A 23874-nucleotide genomic window follows, 5' to 3' on the forward strand; every position below is an offset into this window, starting at 1 on the left:
GTTCAAGACAGAGATGGCTGGCGAAATCTAACCGAGGCCATTTGCGTAAATAGGCGTAATAGATAAGGATGATACATCAAAATTTATTCCTAACCAATCCTGTAGACAAGAACAGGACAGATCATAAATAAGATAATATTAATGAAAATATATATCTTCTAAAACATAAAAAAGTGATTACTGCTTAAGTGAAAACTACCAAGTAATCATGGCTTCCTCCCAAGATGATGAAAAGAATGATTGAAACTAATCTCGGCGTCATTTCCATATCAGCGAGTTCCCATTGAAACTGTAAGCTTCCCATCAACAAATATCCTTCCATCCCTTTCTGAAGAAATGAAAGAGCTTCTAGGATTTAATATTTAGGTCCGATGCCGTCCCTTGATTAAAGGATATTGTTCTGATTCCGTTTTCTTTCTGTTAATCGTCCGAGGGGGAGACTAAAATATTCTTAGATTTCTGCCTGGACACGAAATTCGCGGAAGATTACACGACTGCTGAATCTTTAAGGGTCTCGCGAGTTTTTATGCAGATCTTAGGATTCGAGAGAGAGAGAGAGAGAGAGAGAGAGAGAGAGAGAGAGAGAGAGAGAGAGAGAGAGAGAGAGAGAGAAACGAGATTAGTCCCAAGGTGTTGACCAAACTTTAAGGGTCTCACGAGTTTCCATGCAGAATTCAAGATTCTATCCAAATCATGTAAAACCTGTATGCCGAGAGAGAGAGAGAGAGAGAGAGAGAGAGAGAGAGAGAGAGAGAGAGAGAGAGAGAGAGAGAGAGAGAGAGAAGGGGAAACAAGATTAGCCTCAAGGTGTTGACCAAACTGCCTTTTGAAGAGAGAAAAGGGAGAGAAAAGGAGAGGCGTGTCTATTGCGCAGGGCGAAGAAATGGTTCTCTAATCGATTAATCCTTGAACGGACGGACTGCTATACTACACCTCGGCTTAATCGCTCTGAAATAGACTGACGGGAACTTCTCACCGAATGAGGAAAAGCGTCAACATCTAACGGTCTCACTCGCAGTCTAGGTCTAGACCTAGAACCAGATCTGAGGTCCATGAATTTCAACAGGCTCATAAAATACGTTTACTGTCAGTATATATTACAAGTTGTACTAGGGGTATTATATTTTGGGCAACATCTTAATTTCCATTACTCATTTTCTTCCTTATTTTACTCATGTAGGCTAAAATGATATCAGTATATATCGCAAGTGTGGTATGGAAATTTACTGAACAGTCTCTTTGACCCCTAGTTACATCCACTTTTTAGACCACTTTTTAGACAACATACTTTTCTTGTTTTCCGTCTAATTAACCACATATAATTTCGCAAGTACGTACCAGTTCAAGAGGAGAGTAGTCTTTCTAGGCCAAACGCTGGATATAAGATTGAAATAAATCATATAAAAATCTAATTTGCGCTAATTAAAAATCAGTAATAACTAGAGGGGCTCGCAATAGAGCACAGACCTCCGCCGCTGCAGATTATTTCTCGATCTTTTGCTTAACCTTGACCTTAAACTTAACATGTGTTACATGGATTTTCATGCACTCAAATATGAACCAAGTTTGAAGTTTCTGTGACAACTGTGTCAAAATTTATGGTTGATTACGTCAATTAGACATTCTGCTTGACCTTTGACCTTGACCTTCCAAAATTTAACCATTTCCAGCTTTTTACATAACAGTTAAACCCTGCAAGTTTCATTAGTCTTCGATTTTGTACCCAGGAAGCTGTTCACAAACACACAAACTGGGGCGAAAACAAAACCTCCTTCCATATTCGTTGGCGGAGTTTTTATAATTTATATATGAAGTGTTGATTCTGATGTTGGTACAGTTCTTAAAATATTTTATTTCAATTGTTAATTACTTTTCTTGTTGTTTCCTTACTTCCTATCCTCACTGGGCTATTTTCCCTTTTGGAGCCCTCGGGCATAGCATTCTGCTTTTCCAACTAGGGTTGTAGCTTAGCAAATAATAATAATAATAATAATAATAATAATAATAATAATAATAATACAGCTTGGATTCCAATAACGGTGGGAAAGAAGGTTCCAATAATGCACCACTTCGGCAAGCTACAGTTGATACAATAATTCCCAACAGTTTGAATCACAAAGACAAAATAGATATCACAGGCAGAAATTCGTTCCTTCCGAGCGCTCCAAGAACTGCAACGTCGAAAGAAAGATATATCGGAGTGAGAGGAAAGTAAGAGAGCCTTCGAAGGCAATAGATTTCAGGAGACTTTTCTTACCTCACTCAGGAATAAATCACCGGCTGACCTGAGAGATATGGCGAAATTCGCACTTGGGGAAAGAAAGCTAGAGAGTGTGGGGCAGATGTTGTTGTAGACCAATAAAAATGATATATGCAACCGCAGGACAAGAAACCATCAACAATAATTAATTATATATATATATATATATATATATATATATATGTATATATATATATATATATATATATATATATATATATATATATATACACTTTCTTTTTTTCTTATGAAATAAGAATGTCAGGTTTAGTAAAGATTCATCATCATCATCTCCTCCAACGCCTATTGAAGCAAAGGGCCTCGGTTAGATTTCGCCACTCGTCTCTATCTTGAGCTTTTAAATCAATACTTCTCTAATCGTCCTCTCCTACTTCTCGCTTTACAGTCCTCAGCCATGTAGGCCTGGGTCTTCCACTTCTTCTAGTGCATTCCACCTCTTCTAGTGTATTGTGGAGTCCAGTTAAAAGTTTGGTGAACTAATCTCTCTTGGGGAGTGCGAAAAGATTACATAGATGATAAGAGTGCCACGGCTGAGATGGTGTGGACATGTGTCAAGGATGGATTGTGGGGAGGGAGTGAGGAGGGCTTGGGAGGAAACTCTTATTATTATTATTATTATTATTATTATTATTATTATTATTATTATTACCTGCTAAGCTACAACCCTAGTTGGAAAAGCAGGATGCTAAAAAACCAAGGGCTAAAACAGGGAAAATAGCCCAGTGAAGAAGGGAAATAAGGAAAAACTACAAGAAAATTTTAAGAACAATAAGAACATTAAAATAAATCTTTCATATATAAATTATAAACAAGATAGAACAACAGGGAGTGTCTAGAAAAAAAAAACCATTACAGTCACTATGATACAGTATTCCATCTTCAATTATTGTACCTGTACACATATTACGTCATTCGATACACACATCTGAGACTCCTCTACCCTTTTACAAATTCGAAAAAATGTTGTATTTTACAGTGGAGAAAGTGTAGAGGGTGAAAAAAAGGAAGTTGTATGAAGAAAATGGTCATTAAAATTTTTCAAGTGTCCATCAGTTAGTAATTTCAGATCTAAAATGCTCAAATTATATATTTAAGAAAATATTAAAGTTTCAAGGAGGCTTTGATTTCAAATAATACTAGGGGGGCATTTCATACACTCAAATATGAACCAAGTTTGAAGTCTCTGTGATAAGGATGTCCTAACTTATTGCAGATTACGCGAATTGGACATTTTGCTTGACCGTAACCTTGACTTTTGACCTTGACCTTCCAAATTTTAATCATTTCCAGCTTTATACATAACAGTTAATCCCTGCAAGTTTCATTACGATTAAAATTGTGGCCAGGAAGCCGTTCACAAACTAACGCACAAACAGGGGGTAAAACATAAGCATAACCTTCCAACTTCGTTTCCGGAGGTAAAAATAGGTTAACTGTCCAGGTGATTTGAACCCCTGATATTAATACAGGCTATTACTGATACGTCGACGTTGGATGAGATGACACAGAGCAGAGTTAAATGAATTAAATGAATACAGGAAAGCAGAGGATTGAATCAAAGAAAGCGGGAATTTCATAATGTGAGCATCAATATAAAAGGAAAGAAGCAAAGAGAGGTCACCTGCTACTAATTGAGAGAGAGAGAGAGAGAGAGAGAGAGAGAGAGAGAGAGAGAGAGAGAGAGAGAGAGAGAGAGAGAGTCAAAGTAAAAAACCTTTATTCCATTATAAAATGGTTATTCTGTTACATAACAATATAAATTATTTACATAAAATTCACAATAATTGGATTGTAAAAATTTAGAATATATATACATTCAAGTAAAATTTAAAAAATATTGCTTAAGTTTCTTTTTGAATAAATCAGTACTAACATTTGTACATTTTCTTATTTCCAGAGGTAGTTTATTCCAGCAAGCTGGGCCCCTTATTGCCATTAGCGTGAACCCAAATCAGTTCGATAGCTGTCTACATATAGATTTTCATTCTGTCTGGTTAATGCATTCCTACAATTACCAACTGTAGGAAATGTGTATAGCCAGTTGAGAGAGAGAGAGAGAGAGAGAGAGAGAGAGAGAGAGAGAGAGAGAGAGAGAGGTGCATTTAAAAGTAAACTAACAAACTAACAACCGGAGAGAGAGAGAGAGAGAGAGAGAGAGAGAGAGAGAGAGAGAGAGAGAGAGAGAGAGAGAGAGTTAGAAGGAGTTACAAGGATTTAGGATGTCTCAGACTTTTTAGTCCATCCGGGGATACTCCACTTGCTCTTTTAGAGAGAGAGAGAGAGGTACTTTTAAAAGTAATCTTACAACCTAAGAGAGAGAGAGAGAGAGAGAGAGAGAGAGAGAGAGAGCTCTCGGCAAGAGAAGAGAGACAATATTGACCCAAGACGGGTGACCCATCTTAATTAAGAACAAGTTGAAAAAGTGTTTGCCTCGCCACTTACTAATGTTCAGAGTATGATGAAAAAGACAACAAAAAGAACGACTAGCGTTCAACGGTTAATCTCTCGAGATCGGGGGTTGGGGGAGAGGGGGGGGGGGGTCTGAGAAAGAGTAGCCCGAGTTTGAAGCAAACAGCATAATCATCTAGTGACATTCGGCACCTCTCGGAACAAAGTTGCCATTTTCCACTATTATTATCATTGTTACTAAACTACAAACCTAGTTGGAGAAGCAGGATGCTATAAGCCCAAAAACTCCAACAGGGAAAATAAGGATTGTGGTGTCCGATGTGGTAACGTCCCTGACTGGTGAACACTAGACTGGGGATAGAGTTTCGCTCAAACTCGTTAGTTTCTTTGGTAGCTGCAACCTCGCCATCTTTGTTAGCTAAGAATGGGGGGGGGGGAGCATTTAAGTCTATCTACTGAGTCATTATCAGACGTTGCCTGGCTCTCCTTGGTCCAAGTTTGGGTGGCGAGGGAGCTTGGAGCTGATCAAATGTAATATGGTCAGTCTCTAGGGCATTGTTCTGCTTGATAGGACAATGTCACTGTCCCTTGTTCTGCCATTCATGAGCGGCCTTTAAACTTTTAAATACCTTAGCGAGGAAAGGAAATAAATAGGTTTGGCTCGTTGCTTGACTCTGTCTCTCCGTGACGTCAGAGATCGGCGTAATATAAACAGGCTTGAGAGTAAAGCTAGCGGATCGGTGTTGATTCTCCTAAATAATGGAGTAGAAATGTTAATTAGAAATGAGACGTAGTTACTAATTTAAGTTTTCCTTCACCATTACAAGGGCAAGACTGGGATGTTTAACCAAACTTTTTAATTGGAGGACAGATGCCATGATGCCAGAGTTCAGAGGGAGGAAAGAGGTAAATGGAAATGTATTTAAGCACTGCACTGCAATATTTCTTTTTTACCTTTTTTTTGAGATGTGATGATACAAGGTTTTATACAGGCAATAATTACAAGTTGCAACTAATTCTCCAAATCGGGTAGTTGAATCAGTGGAACTTCGAAAGTTCAAACTTGCAGCAAATATTTTTATGTTGCAGAGGCTAACATAAGTCTTATTATAGTTTATATATGAAATATATCTTTTAATGTTATTGATTTTAAAGTATTTGAAATATTTTAATTGTTCATTACTTCTTATATCGTTTATTTATTTCATTATTTCCTTTCCTCACTGGACTATTTTCCCTGATGGAACCCCTGGGCTTATAGTATCTTGCTTTTCCAACTACGCTTATAGATAAGCTAATAATAATAATAATAATAATAATAATAATAATAATAATAATAACAATAATAATAATATGATGCCAAGTTTCACTAAGAAGAAAACATAAAAAGAAATGTTTAAAGGCCTACACAAGACACTACTGTTAGATGAGCAATGACGCCAGAATTTACACAGAAAAATTCTAGTCAAGAGTTTAAACAGAAAAATTCCAAATCGGAAAGCATTTAAGCCTACACCAGACAGCAGAGGTAAAGACTCACCCGGAATATACCTAGACCGTGGATTCCTAGACTTTTGAAGCAACGGGCCCAGCTAATAGAGGCCAGATTGAGTTCTGAGTGCCGTATTTTGGTATGCCGTGTGTGGGCGAAGGATCACAAAAAGCGAAAAAAATCCTAAGTTGCAGCGACAAGAGAGAAAAAATAGAAAAGGGGAAAGTTATTCACTTTGGTGTTCATATTTAATGGGTTGCCCAGACCCCGTCCCGAGTTAGAAACAAACGGCATATCTAGTCACACTCGGCACCTTTCGGGGCAAAGTTGCCATTTACCACTATTATTATTATTATTATTATTATTATTATTATTATTATTATTATTATTATTTGGTAGGCTACAACCTTAGTTGGAAAAGTAGGATGCTATCAGCCCTTGTTGGAAAAGCAGGATGCTATCAGCCCTAGGGCTGCAACAGGGAAAAATAGCCCAGTGAAGAAAGGAAATAAATAAACTACAAGAGAAGTAATTAAGTAATTAACAATTAAAATAGTCCAGTGAGGAAAGGAAATAAGAACACAAAAATTCTACAAGAGAAGTAAATAACAATGAAAATAAAATATTTCAAAAACTGACAATATTAAAATAAATATTTCCTATATAAACTTAAAAACTTTAAACAAGTCAAGGAAATTATCCACCGTCGATGTATAAGGAAAAAAAATACAGTTTTATAAGATAAACTCAAAAGTAAAACTATGACATAGGCCTACATCTGAATATGTGATTTCAACTGAAACTCCAGCATTAAAAACTTAGATTAAGTTTAATTTTTATTAATGAAACCACTCAGAATAGAAAGAAGACAGAAAAAAAATATTTAAAAATTTTGGAAAGCCAAAAAAGAAATGTTAAATGAACTCTAAAACAAAAATGAAAAAGAAAAACTTCAACAAAGAACATCCATATTTGAGTAGTCCACAGACGTATCACACAATGCTCTGTTTTATTCTTGTTTAATTTCGTTCATAAAATCTTTGAAAATATTAATTAATCTCATGGAGGAATTCGTGTGAAAATAGAATTACATCATGACGGGCCTACATCTGAATATGTGATTTCAACTGAAACTCCAGCATTAAAAACTTAGATTAAGTTTAATTTTTATTAATGAAACCACTCAGAATAGAAAGAAGACAGAAAAAAAATATTTAAAAATTTTGGAAAGCCAAAAAAGAAATGTTAAATGAACTCTAAAACAAAAATGAAAAAGAAAAACTTCAACAAAGAACATCCATATTTGAGTAGTCCACAGACGTATCACACAATGCTCTGTTTTATTCTTGTTTAATTTCGTTCATAAAATCTTTGAAAATATTAATTAATCTCATGGAGGAATTCGTGTGAAAATAGAATTACATCATGACGGGCCTACATCTGAATATGTGATTTCAACTGAAACTCCAGCATTAAAAAACTTAGATGAAGTCAAGGAAATCATTCACTGTCGGTTTATGAAGAAAAAAACATTCAGTTTTCGAGGGTAAACTCAAAAGTAAAACCAGTCTGGAAAATGTGAAGGTTTGTTAAATGGCCAACTAATTTTTGGAGCCTCAAGCGATAAAAGATATTTTATTTTCTCCATTTTTCGTTAAGAGAAACCCAAAGCTTTTAAGAGAAGGCCAGCTTGTAATTACCGGCTTAAAATTCGAAAATTTTTGCAAAAACAGGTCGTCACTTTTTTTTTTTTATTTTTTTTTGGCAAAGGGCAAATGCTTTGCATATATGTAAAAGGTTTCTAAAAGCCAACCACTTGATATTCAAAGACTTTTTAAAAATCTATTTTCTATTTTTTTTTCCTTTAATTGTGAAGAAGCTACATTTTTTCCCCGTTGTAGTCATTATTTCGAATATAATCGCAACGCGTTGAAGTTTGCTTTTACAGATGTTTCATTTCAGAAAGATTTTACTTTTTCGAATTATCTTTTCTATTTTTTTTTAATTATGAAGAAGCTAGCCACCACTATTTTTCCAGTTGTAGTCCTTATTTCGAATGCAATTCCAATGTGCGGAGGACTGCTTTAAAAAAACAATTTTTCTTTTTTTTTCAAAAGATTTTTTTCTTTTCGAAATAATGATTTTTAACAATAAGCAAATGGCGATGCAGTGCAATATTTCTAATGCATAATCAACATGATGCCTTGTACCACAGAACGGCAAAACATATAAAGGTTTAAAGGCCGTTCATGAATGGTAGAGGCAAGGGATAGTGACATTGTCCTAGCAAGCAGGACAATGCCCAAGAGACTGACCATATATTTATTAAATTATCAGCACCCATGCCCCCTTTCCACCCAAGCTACGACCAGGGAGGGCCAGGCAATGGCTGCTGATGACCCAGAAGATAAACCTGTTGGCTCTCCCAAACCCCCAACATTAGCTCACAAGGATGGTAAGGTTGCAAACACTTAAGGAACTAACGAATCTGAGCGGGACTCGAAACCCCGTCTGGCGAATACCAGGTAGAGACGTTACCAATCAGGCTACAACAACCCTAATGAGACAATTTGTTTATGAAGTCTAAATTTTAGACTAACTTATTTGCAAATGAGTTAGGTAATAGTATCTAAATCTAACTCAAGATAATAAGAATACAGCCATAAGATGTTAAAAATTGGCGGCAGAGAGAAAAAAAAATATCCCGGAATAAATGTTGCCAGGCATATAGAGTTTTAAAAATGGATATATTGACGTAAAGGAGGGATATTACGGTCACCAATACGTAAAGATAACAACAAAGTAGGGTAAAATTACGGTCGCCTATATTTTACTGAAATACGGCATATATTTTTACAGAGAATTTCCGATTATAATTATGTTTTTTTAAGTGTACCGGTTATGTATATATGTATGCATGTACAGTATGTATGTATGTATGTACGTTACGCCTCGTAATACAAAACGACACTACAGATAATAAAAAAATAGATGGGCAATCTGTATATTTAATGAACTTTTTAGACCCGAGTTTATATGAAAGTAGGGGTTTTAAGAATTAATTTAAGGAAACAATGTAGTACTATAAGGCCTATAAGAACTCCAGCAGGGAAAATAACCCAGTTATGAAAGGAAATAAGGAAAAAGATAGAATAGTGTACCTAAATCTACCCTTAACCAAGAGAACTCTAACACAGAATAGTGTACCTGAATCTACCCTTAACCAAAAGAACTCTACCACAGAATAGTGTACCTGAATCTACCCTTGACCAAGAAAAACTCTATCCCTAAACAGCGGGAGACATTGGTACAGAGGCTATGATAATACCCAAGACAAGATAAAAATGGTTTGATTTTGGAGTGTCCTTCTCCTATAGGAGCTGCTTATCATAGCTAAAGTCTCTCTTCTACCGGTACTCTGCCATTTTTTAAATATTGTTCTAATGTCTGGTCTTAAGTAGGCAGCTTTTACCTTAAAACTGTTGGATTAAAATTAGCAATCAATTTAATTTCTAAATCCTGATCTGGATATTAATCTTTAGCACCTTCGTTCACTTACCTCTATATGTATACTGTATAAGATTTTTCATGATTTAAACCATCATTTTCAAACATTATTTCCCAAACTATAGTATAGCATCTACTAATTAAGCATTATAAGTTAATTATAAAGTTATATATATATATATATATATATATATATATATATATATATATATATATATATATATATATATATATCGGCGTAATATAAACAGGCTTGAGAGTAAAGCTAACGGATCGGTGTTGATTTTCCTAAATCATGGAGTAGAAATGTTAATTAGAAATGAGACGGTTACTAATTTACGTTTTCCTTCACCATTATAAGGGCAAGATTGGGATGTTTAACCAAACTTTTTAATTGCTGGACAAATGCCATGATGCCAGAGTTCAGAGGGAGGAAAGAGGTAAATGGAAATGTATTTAAGCACAGCACTGCAATACTTCTTTTTTACCTATTTTGGAGATGTGATGATACAAGGTTTTATACAGGCAATAATTACAAGTTAAAACTAATTCTCCAAATCGAGTAGTTGAATCAGTGGAACTTCGAAAGTTCAAACTTGCAGCAAATGTTTTGATGTTAACAGGCTAACATAAGTCTTTTTTATAATTTATATATGAAATATGTGTTTTAATGTAATTGTTTTTAGAATATTTGAATTATTTTAATTGTTCATTACTTCTTATATTGTTATTTATTTCATTATTTCCTTTCCCCACTGGGCTTTTTTTTCCCTGTTTATAGAATCTGGGTTTATAGAATCTTGCTTTTCCAACTAGGGTTGTAGATTAGCTAGTAATAATAATAATAATAATGATAATAATAATGACAATAAAAATAATAATAATAATAATAATAATATGATGCCAGGTTTCACTAGGAAGAAAATATAAAGAGAAATGTTTAAAGGCCTACACAAGACACTACTGTTAGATAAACAATGACGCCAGAGTTTACACAGAAAAATTCTAGTCAAGAGTTTAAAGAGAAAAATTCCAAATCGGAAAGCCATTTAAGCCTACACCAGACAGCAGAGGTAAAGACTCACCCGGAATATACCTAGACCGTGGATTCCTAGACTTTTGAAGCAACGGGGCCAACTAATAGAGGCCAGATTGAGTTCTGAGTGCCGTATTTTGGTATGCCGTGTGTGGGCGAAGGATCACAAAAAGCGAAAAAAATCCGAAGTTGCAGCGACAAGAGAGAAAAGATAGAAAAGGGGAAGTTATTCACTTTGGTGTTCATATTTAATGGGTTGCCCAGACCCCGTCCCGAGTTAGAAACAAACGGCATATCTAGTGATTCGGCACCTTTCGGGTCAGAGTTGCCATTTTCCACTATTATTATTACTATTATTATTATTATTATTATTATTATTACATGCCAAGCTACAACCCTAGTTGGAAAAGCAGGATGCTATCAGCCCTAGGGCTGCAACAGGGAAAAATAGCCCAGTGAGGAAAGGAAATAAATAAACTACAAGAGAAGCAATTAAGTAATTAACAATTAAAATAGTCCAGCGAGGAAAGAAAAACAAACAAAAATTCTACAAGAGAAGTAAATAACAATGAAAATAAAATATTTAAAAAACTGACAATATTGAAATAAATGTTTCATATATAAACTTGAAAAAAAAAACTGGAAGAGAAAAAAAACTGGATTAATAATTGACATTGAAGTACAGTAGCTAAACTGATAGGATTAATTACATATGTAATATATTAGATATTACTTGTTTAAAACACATGACCTACAGGTCATTGTGGAAGTAAGAGAAGTGTGAGAAATGCCATAGTCATATTCTAAGCAGGATGCGAATGCCAAACCTCAGCAATGTAACATTTTCCATGAAGAGTAAACACAACCAAGCCCCGTGAGAAAGAAGTTGTCTGTGAGAACGGAACAAGTACCTTCCGGTATTAATGTTGTGTTTACTATAAATCCATAAGTGCTGAGATAACTATATAAACTTTAGCATGAAATTGGATATTTGTATCAGTTCACTTTAAGATGTCATACGGAATGGTCATCCGACTAAAACCAGCTATACTCCTGTGATGGAGATGTTAACATCTAAGCATGCGGTTTCACAATTGAAAATCCATCATTAAAAACCTTAAACAAGTCAAGGAAATTATCCACCGTCGATGTATAAGGAAAAAAATATTCAGTTTTATAGGATAAACTCAAAAGTAAAACTATGACATGGGCCTACATCTTAAAATGTGATTTCAACTGAAACTCCAGCATTAAAAACTTAGATTAAGTTTAATTTTTATTAATGAAACCACTCAGAATAGAAAGAAGACAGAAAAAAATATTTAAAAATTTTGGAAAGCCAAAAAAGAAATGTTAAATGAACTCTCAAACAAAAATGAAAAAGAAAAACTTCAACAAAGAACATCCATATTTGAGTAGTTCACAGACGTATCACACAATGCTCTGTTTTATTCTTGTTTAATTTCGTTTATAAAATCTTTGAAAATATTAATTAATCTCATGGAGGAATTCGTGTGAAAATAGAATTACATCATGACGGGCCTACATCTGAATATGTGATTTCAGCTGAAACTCCAGCATTAAAAACTTAGATGAAGTCAAGGAAATCATTCACTGTCGGTTTATGAAGAAAAAAAAATCCAGTTTTATAGGATAAACTCATAAGCAAAACTATGACATAGGCCTACATCTGAATATGTGATTTCAACTGAAACTCCAGCATTAAAAACATTAGATTGAGTCAAGGAAATCATTCACTGTCGGTTTATGGAGAAAAAAACATTCAGTTTTATAGGATAAACTCAAAAGTAAAACTATGACATGGGCCTACATGTGAATATGTGATTTCAACTGAAACTCCAGCATTAAAAACTTAGATTAAGTCAAGGAAATCATTCACTGTCGGTTTATGAAGAAAAAAACATCCAGTTTTCCAGGGTAAACTCAAAAGTAAAACCAGTCTGGAAAATGTGAAGGTTTGTTAAATGGCCAACTAATTTTTGGAGCCTCAAGCGATAAAAGATATTTTATTTTCTCCATTTTTCGTTAAGAGAAACCCAAAGCTTTTAAGAGAAGGCCAGCTTGTAATTACCGACTTAAAATTCGAAAATTTTTGCAAAAACAGGTCGTCACTTTTTTTTTTTTTTTTTTTTTTTTTTTTTTTTTTTTTTTTTTTTTTTTTTTTTTTTTTTTTTTTTTTGAGCAAAGGGCAAATGCTTTGCATATATGTAAAAGGTTTCTAAAAGCCAACCACTTGATATTCAAAGACTTTTTGAAAATCTATTTTCTATTTTTTTTCCTTTAATTGTGAAGAAGCTACATTTTTTCCCCGTTGTAGTCATTATTTCGAATATAATCGCAACGCGTTGAAGTTTGCTTTTACAGATGTTTCATTTCTGAAAGATTTTACTTTTTCGATTTATCTTTTCTATTTTTTTAATTATGAAGAAGCTAGCCACCATCATTTTTCCAGTTGTAGTCATTATTTCGAATGCAATTGTAATGCGCGGAGGATTGCTTTGAAAAACTATTTTTTAATTTTAAATATTTTTTTTTTAATAACGATTTTTAACAATAAGCAAATGGCGATGCAGTGCAATATTTCTAATGCATAATCAACATGATGCCTTGTACCACAGAACGACAAAACAGATAATGGTTTAAAGGTTTAAAGGCCGATCATGAATGGTAGAGGCAAGGAACAGTGACATTCCCTAGCAAGAAGGACAATGCCATAAAGATTGACCATGTATTTATTAAATGATCAGCACCCAAGCCCTCCTCTCCACCCAAGCTACGACCAGGGAGGGCCAGGCAATGGCTGCTGATGACCCAGAAGATAAACCTGTTGGCTCTCCCAAACCCCCAACATTAGCTCACAAGGATGGTAAGGTTGCATACACTTAAGGAACTAACGAATCTGAGCGGGACTCGAAACCCCGTCTGGCGAATACCAGGTAGAGACGTTACCAATCAGGCCACAACAACCCTAATGATAATGATAAAGAGAGAAAATTTGCTTATCAAATCTAAATTTTAGACTAACTTATTTGCAAATAGGTTAGATAATAGTATTTAAATCTAATTCAAAATAATAGGAATACAACCACAAAATGTTATAAATTGGCCAAAAAAAAAAGAAAAAAAAAAAAAAGTAAAAATCCTGGAATAAATGTTGCAAGGCATTTACCGTTTTAAAAACGGATATATTGACGTAAAGGAGGGATATTACGGTCGCCAATACGTAAAGATAACAACAAAGTAGGGTAAAATTACGGTCGCCTATATTTTACTGAAATACGGCATATATTTTTACAGAGAATTTCCGATTATAATTAGGTTTTTTTAAGTGTACCCTTTATGTATATATGTATGCATGTACAGTATGTATGTATGTACGTTACGCCTCGTAATACAAAACGACACTAAAGATAATAAAAAAAAAGATGGACAATCTGTACATTTAATGAACTTTTCAGACCCGAGTTTATATGAATGTAGGGATTTTAAGAACTAATTTAAAGAAACAATGTAGTACTATAAGACCTATAAGGGCTCGAGCATGGAAAATAACCCAGTTATGAAAGGAAATAAGGAAACAGATAGAATAGTGTACCTGTATCTACCCTTAACCAAGAAAACTCAAACCCTAGACAGCGGGAGACCTTGGTACAGAGGCTATGATAATACCCAAGACAAGATAAAAATAGTTTGATTTTGGAGTGTGCTTCTCCTATAGGAGCTGCTTATCATAGCTAAAGTCTCTCTTCTACCGGTACTCTGCCATTTTTTAAATATTGTTCTAATGTCTGGTCTTAAGTAGGCAGCTTTTACCTTAAAACTGTTGGATTAAAATTAGCAATCAATTTAATTTCTAAATCCTGATCTGGATATTAATCTTTAGCACCTTCGTTCACTTACCTCTATATGTATACTGTATAAGATTTTTCATGATTTAAACCATCATTTTCAAACATTATTTCCCAAACTATAGTATAGCATCTACTAATTAAACATTATAAGTTAATTATAAAGTTATATATATATATATATATATATATATATATATATATATATATATATATATATATATATATATATATCGGCGTAATATAAACAGGCTTGAGAGTAAAGCTAACGGATCGGTGTTGATTTTCCTAAATCATGGAGTAGAAATGTTAATTAGAAATGAGACGTAGTTACTAATTTACGTTTTCCTTCACCATTACAAGGGCAAGACTGGGATGTTTAACCAAACTTTTTAATTGGTGGACAGATGCCATGATGCCAAAGTTCAGAGGGAGGAAAGGGGTGAATGGAAATGTATTTAAGCACAGCACTGCAATACTTCTTTTTTACCTTTTTTTGGAGATGTGATGATACAAGGGTTTATACAGGCAAAAATTCCAAGTTACAACTAATTCTCCAAATCGGGTAGTTGAATCAGTGGAACTTCAAAAGTTCAAACTTCAAGCCAATATTTCTATGTTGCAGAGGCTAACGTAAGTCCTATTATAGTTTATATATGAAATATCTGTTTTAATGTTATTGTTTTAAAATATTTGAAATATTTTAATTGTTCATTACTTCTTATATCGTTTATCTATTTCATTATTTCCTTTCTTCACTGGGTTATTTTCCCTGTTGGAGCCCCTGGGCTGATAGTATCTTGCTTTTCCAACTAGGGTTGTAGATTAGCTAGTAATAATAATAATAAAAATAATGATAATCATAATGATAATGATAACGATAATGATAATAATAATAATAATAATAATATGATGCAAGGTTTCACTAGGAAGAAAACATAAAAAGAAATGTTTAAAGGCCTACACCAGAAATTACTGTTAGATAAACAATGACGCCAGAGTTTACACAGAAAAATTCTAGTCAAGAGTTTAAAGAGAAAACTTCCAAATCGGAAAGCATTTAAGCCTACATCAGACAGCAGAAGTAAAGACTCACCCGGAATATACCTAGACCGTGGATTTCTAGACTTTTGAAGCAACGGGGCCAGCTAATAGAGGCCAGATTGAGTTCTGAGTGCCGTATTTTGGTATGCCGTGTGTGGGCGAAGGATCACAAAAAGCGAAAAAAATCCGAAGTTGCAGCGACAAGAGAGAAAAGATAGAAAAGGGGAAGTTATTCACTTTGGTGTTCATATTTAATGGGTTGCCCAGACCCCGTCCCGAGTTAGAAGCAAACGGCAAATCTAGTGACATTCGGCACCTTTCGGGGCAAAGTTGCCATTTTCCACTATTATTATTATTATTATTATTATTATTATTATTATTATTATTATTTGCTAGGCTACAACCCTAGTTGGAAAAGCAGGATGCTATCAGCCCTAGGGCTGCAACGGGTTTAAATAGCCCAGTGAGGAAAGGAAATAAATAAACTACAAGAGAAGTAATTAAGTAATTGACAATTAAAATAGTCCAGTGAGGAAATGAAAAAAAAAAAATTCTACAAGAGAAGGAAATAACAATGAAAATAAAATATTTCAAAAACTGATAATAATAAAATAAACATTTCATATATAAACTTGAAAAAAAAAACTGGAAGAGAAAATAAACTATGGATTTATAATTGACACTGAAGTAGAGTAGTTAAACTGATAGGATTAATTACATATGACTACATCTAAGCACGAGGTTTCACAATTGAAAATCCAGCATTAAAAACTTTAAACAAGTCAAGGAAATTATCCACTGTCGATGTATAAGGAAGAAAATATTCAGTTTTATAAGATAAACTAAAAAATAAAACTATTACATGGGCCTACATCTGAATATGTGATTTCAACTGAAACTCCAGCATTAAATTTTTATTAATGAAACCACTCAGAATAGAAAGAAGACAGAACAAAATATTTAAAAATTTTGGAAAGCCAAAAAAAGAAATGTTAAATGAACTCTAAAACAAAAATGAAAAAGAAAAACTTCAACAAAGAACATCCATATTTGAGTAGTCCACAGACGTATCACACAATGCTCTGTTTTATTCTTGTTTAATTTCGTTTATAAAATCTTTGAAAATATTAATTAATCTCATGGAGGAATTCGTGTGAAAATAGAATTACATCATGACGGGCCTACATCTGAATATGTGATTTCAGCTGAAACTCCAGCATTAAAAACTTAGATTAAGTCAAGGAAATCATTCACTGTCGGTTAATGAAGGAAAAAACATTCAGTTTTCGAGGGTAAACTCAAAAGTAAAACCAGTCTGGAAAATGTGAAGGTTTGTTAAATGGCCAACTAATTTTTGGAGCCTCAAGCGATAAAAGATATTTTATTTTCTCCATTTTTCGTTAAGAGAAACCCAAAGCTTTTAAGAGAAGGCCAGCTTGTAATTACCGGGTTAAAATTCGAAAATTTTTGCAAAAACAGGTCGTCACTTTTTTTTTTTTTTTTTTTTTTTTTTTTTTTTTTTTTTTTTTTTTTTTTTTTTGAGCAAAGGGCAAATGCTTTGCATATATGTAAAAGGTTTCTAAAAGCCAACCACTTGATATTCAAAGACTTTTTGAAAATCTATTTTCTATTTTTTTTCCTTTAATTGTGAAGAAGCTACATTTTTTCCCCGTTGTAGTCATTATTTCGAATATAATCGCAACGCGTTGAAGTTTGCTTTTACAGATGTTTCATTTCAGAAAGATTTTACTTTTTCGATTTATCTTTTCTATTTTTTTAATTATGAAGAAGCTAGCCACCATCATTTTTCCAGTTGTAGTCATTATTTCGAATGCAATTGCAATGCGCGGAGGACTGCTTTTAAAAACTAAAGGTTTTTTTCAAAAGATTTATTTTTTTTAAATAACGATTTTTAACAATAAGCAAATGGCGATGCAGTGCAATATTTCTAATGCATAATCAACATGATGCCTTGTACCACAGAACGGCAAAACATATAAAGGTTTAAAGGTTTAAAGGCCGTTCATGAATGGTAGAGGCAAGGGACAGTGACATTGTCCTAGCAAGCAGGACAATGCCCAAGAGACTGACCATATATTTATTAAATTATCAGCACCCATGCCCCCTTTCCACCCAAGCTACGACCAGGGAGGGCCAGGCAATGGCCGCTGATGACCCAGAAGATAAACCTGTTGGCTCTCCCAAACCCCCAACATTAGCTCACAAGGATGGTAAGGTTGCAAACACTTAAGGAACTAACGAATCTGAGCGGGACTCGAAACCCCGTCTGGCAAATACCAGGTAGAGACGTTACCAATCAGGCCACAACAACCCTAATGATAATGATAGAGACAATTTGTTTATCAAGTCTAAATTTTAGGTAATAGTATTTAAAACTAATTCAAAATAATAAGAATACAACCATACAATGTTAAAAATTGGCCGTAAAATTTAAACGGTAAAATTCCTGGAATAAATGTTGCCAGGCATTTACGGTTTTAAAAACGGATATATTGACGTGCAAAGGAGGGATATTACGGTCGCCAATACGTAAAGATAACAACAAAGTAGGATAAAATTACGGTCGCCTACATTTTACTGAAATACGGCTAAGAACAGTATATTTTAACGGAGAATTTCGGATTACAATAACGTTTTTTTTTAAGTGTAACATTCATGTATAAATGTATGCCTGTACAGTATGTATGTATATACGTTACGCCTCGTAATACAAAACGACACTACAGATAATAATAATAAAAAAAAAGATGGGCAATCTGTACATTTAATGAACTTTTTAGACCCGAGTTTATATGAATGTAGGGATTTTAAGAACTAATTTAAGGAAACAATGAAGTACTATAAGACCTACAAGAGCTCTAGCAGGGAAAATAACCCAGTTATGAAAGGAAATAAGGAAACAAATAGAATAGTGTACCTCTATCTACTCTTAACGAAGAGAACTCTAACCCTAGACAGCGGGAGACCTTGGTACAGAGGCTATGATAAAACCCAAGACAAGATAAAAATGGTTTGATTTTGGAGTGTGCTTCTCCAATAAGAGCTGCTTATCATAGCTGAAGTCTTTCTTCTACTGGTACCCTACCATTTTTTAAATATTGTTTGTGACGGTGCCGAGAGGAAGGTTGTGAACTCAAAGGCAGTGTGAAAGCAACTGAGTAAATTTATTATGGAACACTCTCCTTTATATACAAAACCTCAAGGCAACAGGAAATTACATGTTCGAGAAAATGACAATGTTACATAGGCGACACTCAGACATGTTTATTCTGGTTCTTTTTAGTGCGAGGGAAGAGCGAAGATACAAGTATAATATATACAAAAGGAATTATGTACAATTGTGTGACACACGGTTGGTACATGTTCTAATGTCTGGTCTTAAGTAAGCAGTTTTTACCTTAAAACTGTTGGACTAAAATTAGCGATCAATTCGATTTCTCGATCCTGATCTGGATATTAATCTTTAGCACCTTCGTTCACTAGGCTCTATATGTATAAGATTTTTCATGATTTAAACCATCCTTTTCAAACATTATTTCCCAAACTATAGCATCTACTAAGTAAAATTAAGCATTGTAAGTTGATTATAAAGTGTTATATATATATATATATGTATATTATATATATATATATATATATATATATATATATATATATATATAATATATATATATATATATATATATATATATAAATATATATAAATATATATACTGTATATACACACATATATACATATATATATATATATATATATATATACATATATATATATATATATATATATATATATATATATATATATATATATATATATATATATATATATATATATATATATATCTTTTATGATTTTTCCTTACTACTCTGTTTATTTTCCGCAAAAGTTTCCCTTTCCCAATAAGGTCTGTGTTTGGCTAATAATAATAATAATGATAATAATAATAATAATAATAATAATAATAATAATAATAATAATAATAATGATGATGATGATGATGATGATACATAAAAATAATCATTAAAACAATAATAAATTAGTATTACTAAAAAAATAAAAAAAAAATGCTACAAAAACAACAACAACAACAATAAAAATAATAATAATAATAATAATAATAATAATAATAACACTATAAAACAATCATGGTAAAAACAATAATAATAATATTACTAAAATTAACAACAACAATAATAATAATAATAATAATAATAATAATAATGCTATAAAAATCATAATTTCAACCAAAACAACAACAACAACAACAATAATAATAATAATAATAATAATAATAATACTGCTACAAATATAAAAATTGTAAAAAAGAAGACGACAACAACAAAACAGTAATAATAACACTTTCGTGTAAAGCAGAAAGTCATTCGAGTATTTCTTCATAAAATCATATAACATAATTACAACACATATTCAATCGAGATATTTAAGTAAACAAGAGAGAGAGAGAGAGAGAGAGAGAGAGAGAGAGAGAGAGAGAGAGAGAGAGAGAGAGAGAGAGAGAGAGAGGGGGGGGGGTCCCTTGTCGACCGACAATATTAAGTCCATGTCCATTGCCATAGTTACTGTCACACAACGTCATGACTTGAAAGCAAACCGTGTCAAGTCTCGCTTCCGTCCAATGCATGATCATTAACAACGCAGTCAAAAAAGAAAAAAAAAGGACAGGATATTGGACGGTGCCTGTTTCATTCCTGTCACTTTCCTTCACACGTCATGTTCCGTATCTCTCAGTATAATCGTATATTTTTTTAGGCTCCGAGTCATTTTCAATTTTTTTTTTTATTATTATGCCTACCCCTTATTACCTCCGCCAACGAAGTTTGAAAGAGGTTAAGTTTCTATTTGTGTCTGTGTGTTTGTCTGTGAACAATTTCTTGGCCACAATTTTAATTGTAGAGTAATGAAACTTGCAGGGATTAACTTATGTAAAAAGTTGGAAATGATTAAATTTTGTAAGGTCAAGATCACGGTCGACCAAAAGATTGAGAAATAAGCTGCCACGGCGGAGGTCTGCGCTTAACTGAGTGCCCCTCTGTGGGTATTCTATTGGACTATAGTAATTTATCTAGTGTTTATTTCCATGTTATTTGTATTCATATCCATGTACTTTCTTACGGCATTTCCAGTACATTTTTAATACATATCTTCCCTCTACAAATTTTACGTAAATGATCCTAGTAAGAGGCAGGTCTGAAGCTAAAGATATGGGGTCCGGCGGCTGAGTTAGTAAAGCGCCCCCCCCCCCCCCCCTTTACTCTGGTGAGTTGTTGGTAATTTTAAATGTATAAATTGACATACTTTAATTTTCTGACCATGTTTTAAAGGATCCTTTTCTTGGAGGTCCGGGTGTATTTTCCAAAATCCCCTTGTCCAGCTAGCTACGCTACTGGAAAGAACTATTCTAAAATCATCCCAGTTTATATTAGTAGATATCATTAATAGAGAGAATATAGTAACAATATTCTTTCATTCCAAACGCATATATAGGTGGGATGTATGGTATTTGTAACCTTAACCAATTGGATTTGTTTAAGAAGCATTCGTGTTGTCACTGTTGACTAGATCGATTTGCATTACGTTATTATGACTGATGTTTATTTTAGTTTCATTCGTCAATATTATTAGTTATTAGTATATTTACGTCATGAAGCCATAATTTAATAATTTGCACTTAGCACTGTTTTCATTAAAGAGATTCAACCTGATTTACTAAGCTGCCATTCTTCTACAATTTCCTAATAAATTTTTGGATGACCTCATATATATGAACCAATGTGTATTCCACCATTAACAGTTTCAAAATCCTCCCCCCCCCCCCAAATAAAAACCCCTCATACATATGAATCAAAGTGTATTCTACCATTAACAATTTTAAATTCCCCCCCCCCAAAAAAAATAAATAAATAAATTTATTCCCGTAATAATGATATCTTAAATAAACCAGTCTTTTAATTTCCCTCCCTTATCTACGACAGGTGCCCTTTGTGGAGTAACTCCACGAACGTCCATGGACAGGAAGTGCGCCAAGCGGCCAGGCAAGCAAAGCAGGAGTTGGCCGCGGACGAGGATCTGGTACACGACCCCACGAGGGATCTTGATAACATTTGATCTCAAGGGCAGCGTGAAGATAAGCACCTGCTGCTTGGGATGACTGCTGCTGCTACTGCAGCTGCTGCTGGAAGAGCCCCTTTTAACAGGCGAGGATAAACATGACACAAGAAGAAGAAGAAGAAGAAGTTTAACAGACGAGGATAGACGTGGAACGAAAAGAAAAAAGAACTAGATGATTAACAAACGAAGGTAAACATGACACAAGAAGAAGACGAAGAAGAAGAAGAAGAAGAAGAAGAAGAAGAAGAAGAAGAAGAAGAAGAAGAAAAAGAAGAAGAGAACGCTTAACAGACGAGCATAAATATGATATGAAATGAAAAAGAACAAGATGCTTAACAGACGAGGGTGAATAGGACACACGAAGAAGACGCTTAACATTCTACGATAAATATGACGCAAGAAGAAGGTGAAGAAGACTAGTTAACAGACGAGGATAAACATGAAACGAAAAAAAAGACGATAAACAAACGATGGTAAACATAACACAAGAAGAAGTCTATGTCTCCATATACCATTAAATAAAGTAAGAATTGACGAAACTAATTATAGACTACAGAATATTACAGTTGATTGAGAAAAACGAGATTAATATTACAGAAATTATGTGGACTAAAAAAGAGGTAATAAAGCTTGAGAGAACAGAGATGAGAATGCTAAAGTGGATTATGGGATTATCACTGTTTGAAAGATTGGAAAATAATGAAATAAGAATAATGACAGGTGTAGTGAAGACTACTGAGATAAGAGTGTCACGACTGAGATGGTGGGGACACGTGTTGAGAATGGATGGTGGGGAGAGAGTGAGGAGGGCTTGGGAGGAACCTATTAGGGGGAGAAGATCAAGAGGGAAACAGAGAATTAGATGGCGAGATAAGGTTAAGGATGATATGGAGAGAAGAGGTTTGGTGTAAGAGGATGCCTTTGACTGAAGGCATTGGAGACGGCGCATCAGGCAACCGACCCCTTAATGTAGGGATAAGTGTGGGGAAGGTGGTGTGAAATAGCGCTATTTAGCGAGTTGATGGCGAAAAATAATGTTATTCTTCGAAGTGATGGCGAATAATTGAATTATTGAATTATTTTCATGACATTGGTGACAAAAGAAAGGATTATACCGAAATGATGATGAGAAATATATCATTCTCCGATGTGATAGTGGGTAAAAAGGAATTATTTTTCGAGTTGTTGGTGAAATCAATGTTGTATTTCGCTCGGGTGAAGAATAATAAGAATGAATAAGATTGAATAATATTATTCTTCAGACTCATGTTGAAACATATGATTATCTTTTCAGTTGATGGTGAAAAATAACATTTATCTTTATATTTGTAATAATTTAATATCAATTTAATCTTTAAATGTATTTAATAATCTGATGAATTTGTATGACCTTACCTTATTGCCTTGGAGAGTGAATAAGAATTCTTTCATTTAATCAAATATAAATGAAAAGAACAAATGAGAAATACTTAAGCTTATTCTTTTAGAAATCATTCATAGTTTTTACGCTCTAATGTAAAATCCCCCTAATATACTTTTAAACTGACCAAACGCTGCTTTTCTCTATATGGTTTTTAAATGTTCAACATTAACAATTGACAACTGATCTAAACTGTTGTAGAAGAGACTCATTAACTATAGTAAGTAGCTTTTCTAGGAGAAGGACACACTAAGATTAAACCATTGTTCTCTAGTCTTGGGTAGTGCCATAGCCTCTGTACCATGGTCTTCCACTGTCTTGAGTTATAGATCTCTCGCTTGAGGGAACACTCGGGCACACTATGCCATCTTATTTCTCTTCCTCTTGTTTTTATGAATTTTTATAGTTTATATATGATTGATATAATTTAATGTTGTTACTGATCTGAAAATATCTTATTTTGATTGTTATTACTTCTCTTGTAGTTTATTTATCTCCTTGTTTCTTTACCTTACTGGGCTATTTTTTCCTGTTGGAACCCTTGGGCTTATACTGTAGCATCATGCTTTTCCAACAAGGGTTGTAGCTTAGCTTGTAATAATAATAATAATTATAATAATAATAATTATAATAATAATAATAATAATAATAATTATAATAATAAT

General features: G+C 33.6%; 1 protein-coding gene across 2 annotated transcripts in view; it reads left to right on the top strand.

Moving 5' to 3' along the window:
- The window catches only part of LOC137625862 (E3 ubiquitin-protein ligase RNF216-like), a 67175-nt gene extending 44280 nt beyond the window's left edge, over positions 1–22895 (top strand). For both annotated transcript variants that reach the window (XM_068356782.1, XM_068356780.1), the window contains exon 8: positions 21654–22895. In XM_068356782.1, the coding sequence (XP_068212883.1) occupies positions 21654–21786 (133 nt within the window). In that variant the 3' untranslated portion in view covers positions 21787–22895. The remainder of the gene's footprint in view (positions 1–21653) is intronic.
- The last annotated feature ends 979 nt before the right edge of the window (positions 22896–23874 follow it).

Source organism: Palaemon carinicauda, chromosome 33 (assembly GCF_036898095.1).
Source record: "Palaemon carinicauda isolate YSFRI2023 chromosome 33, ASM3689809v2, whole genome shotgun sequence".
NCBI lineage: Eukaryota > Metazoa > Arthropoda > Malacostraca > Decapoda > Palaemonidae > Palaemon > Palaemon carinicauda.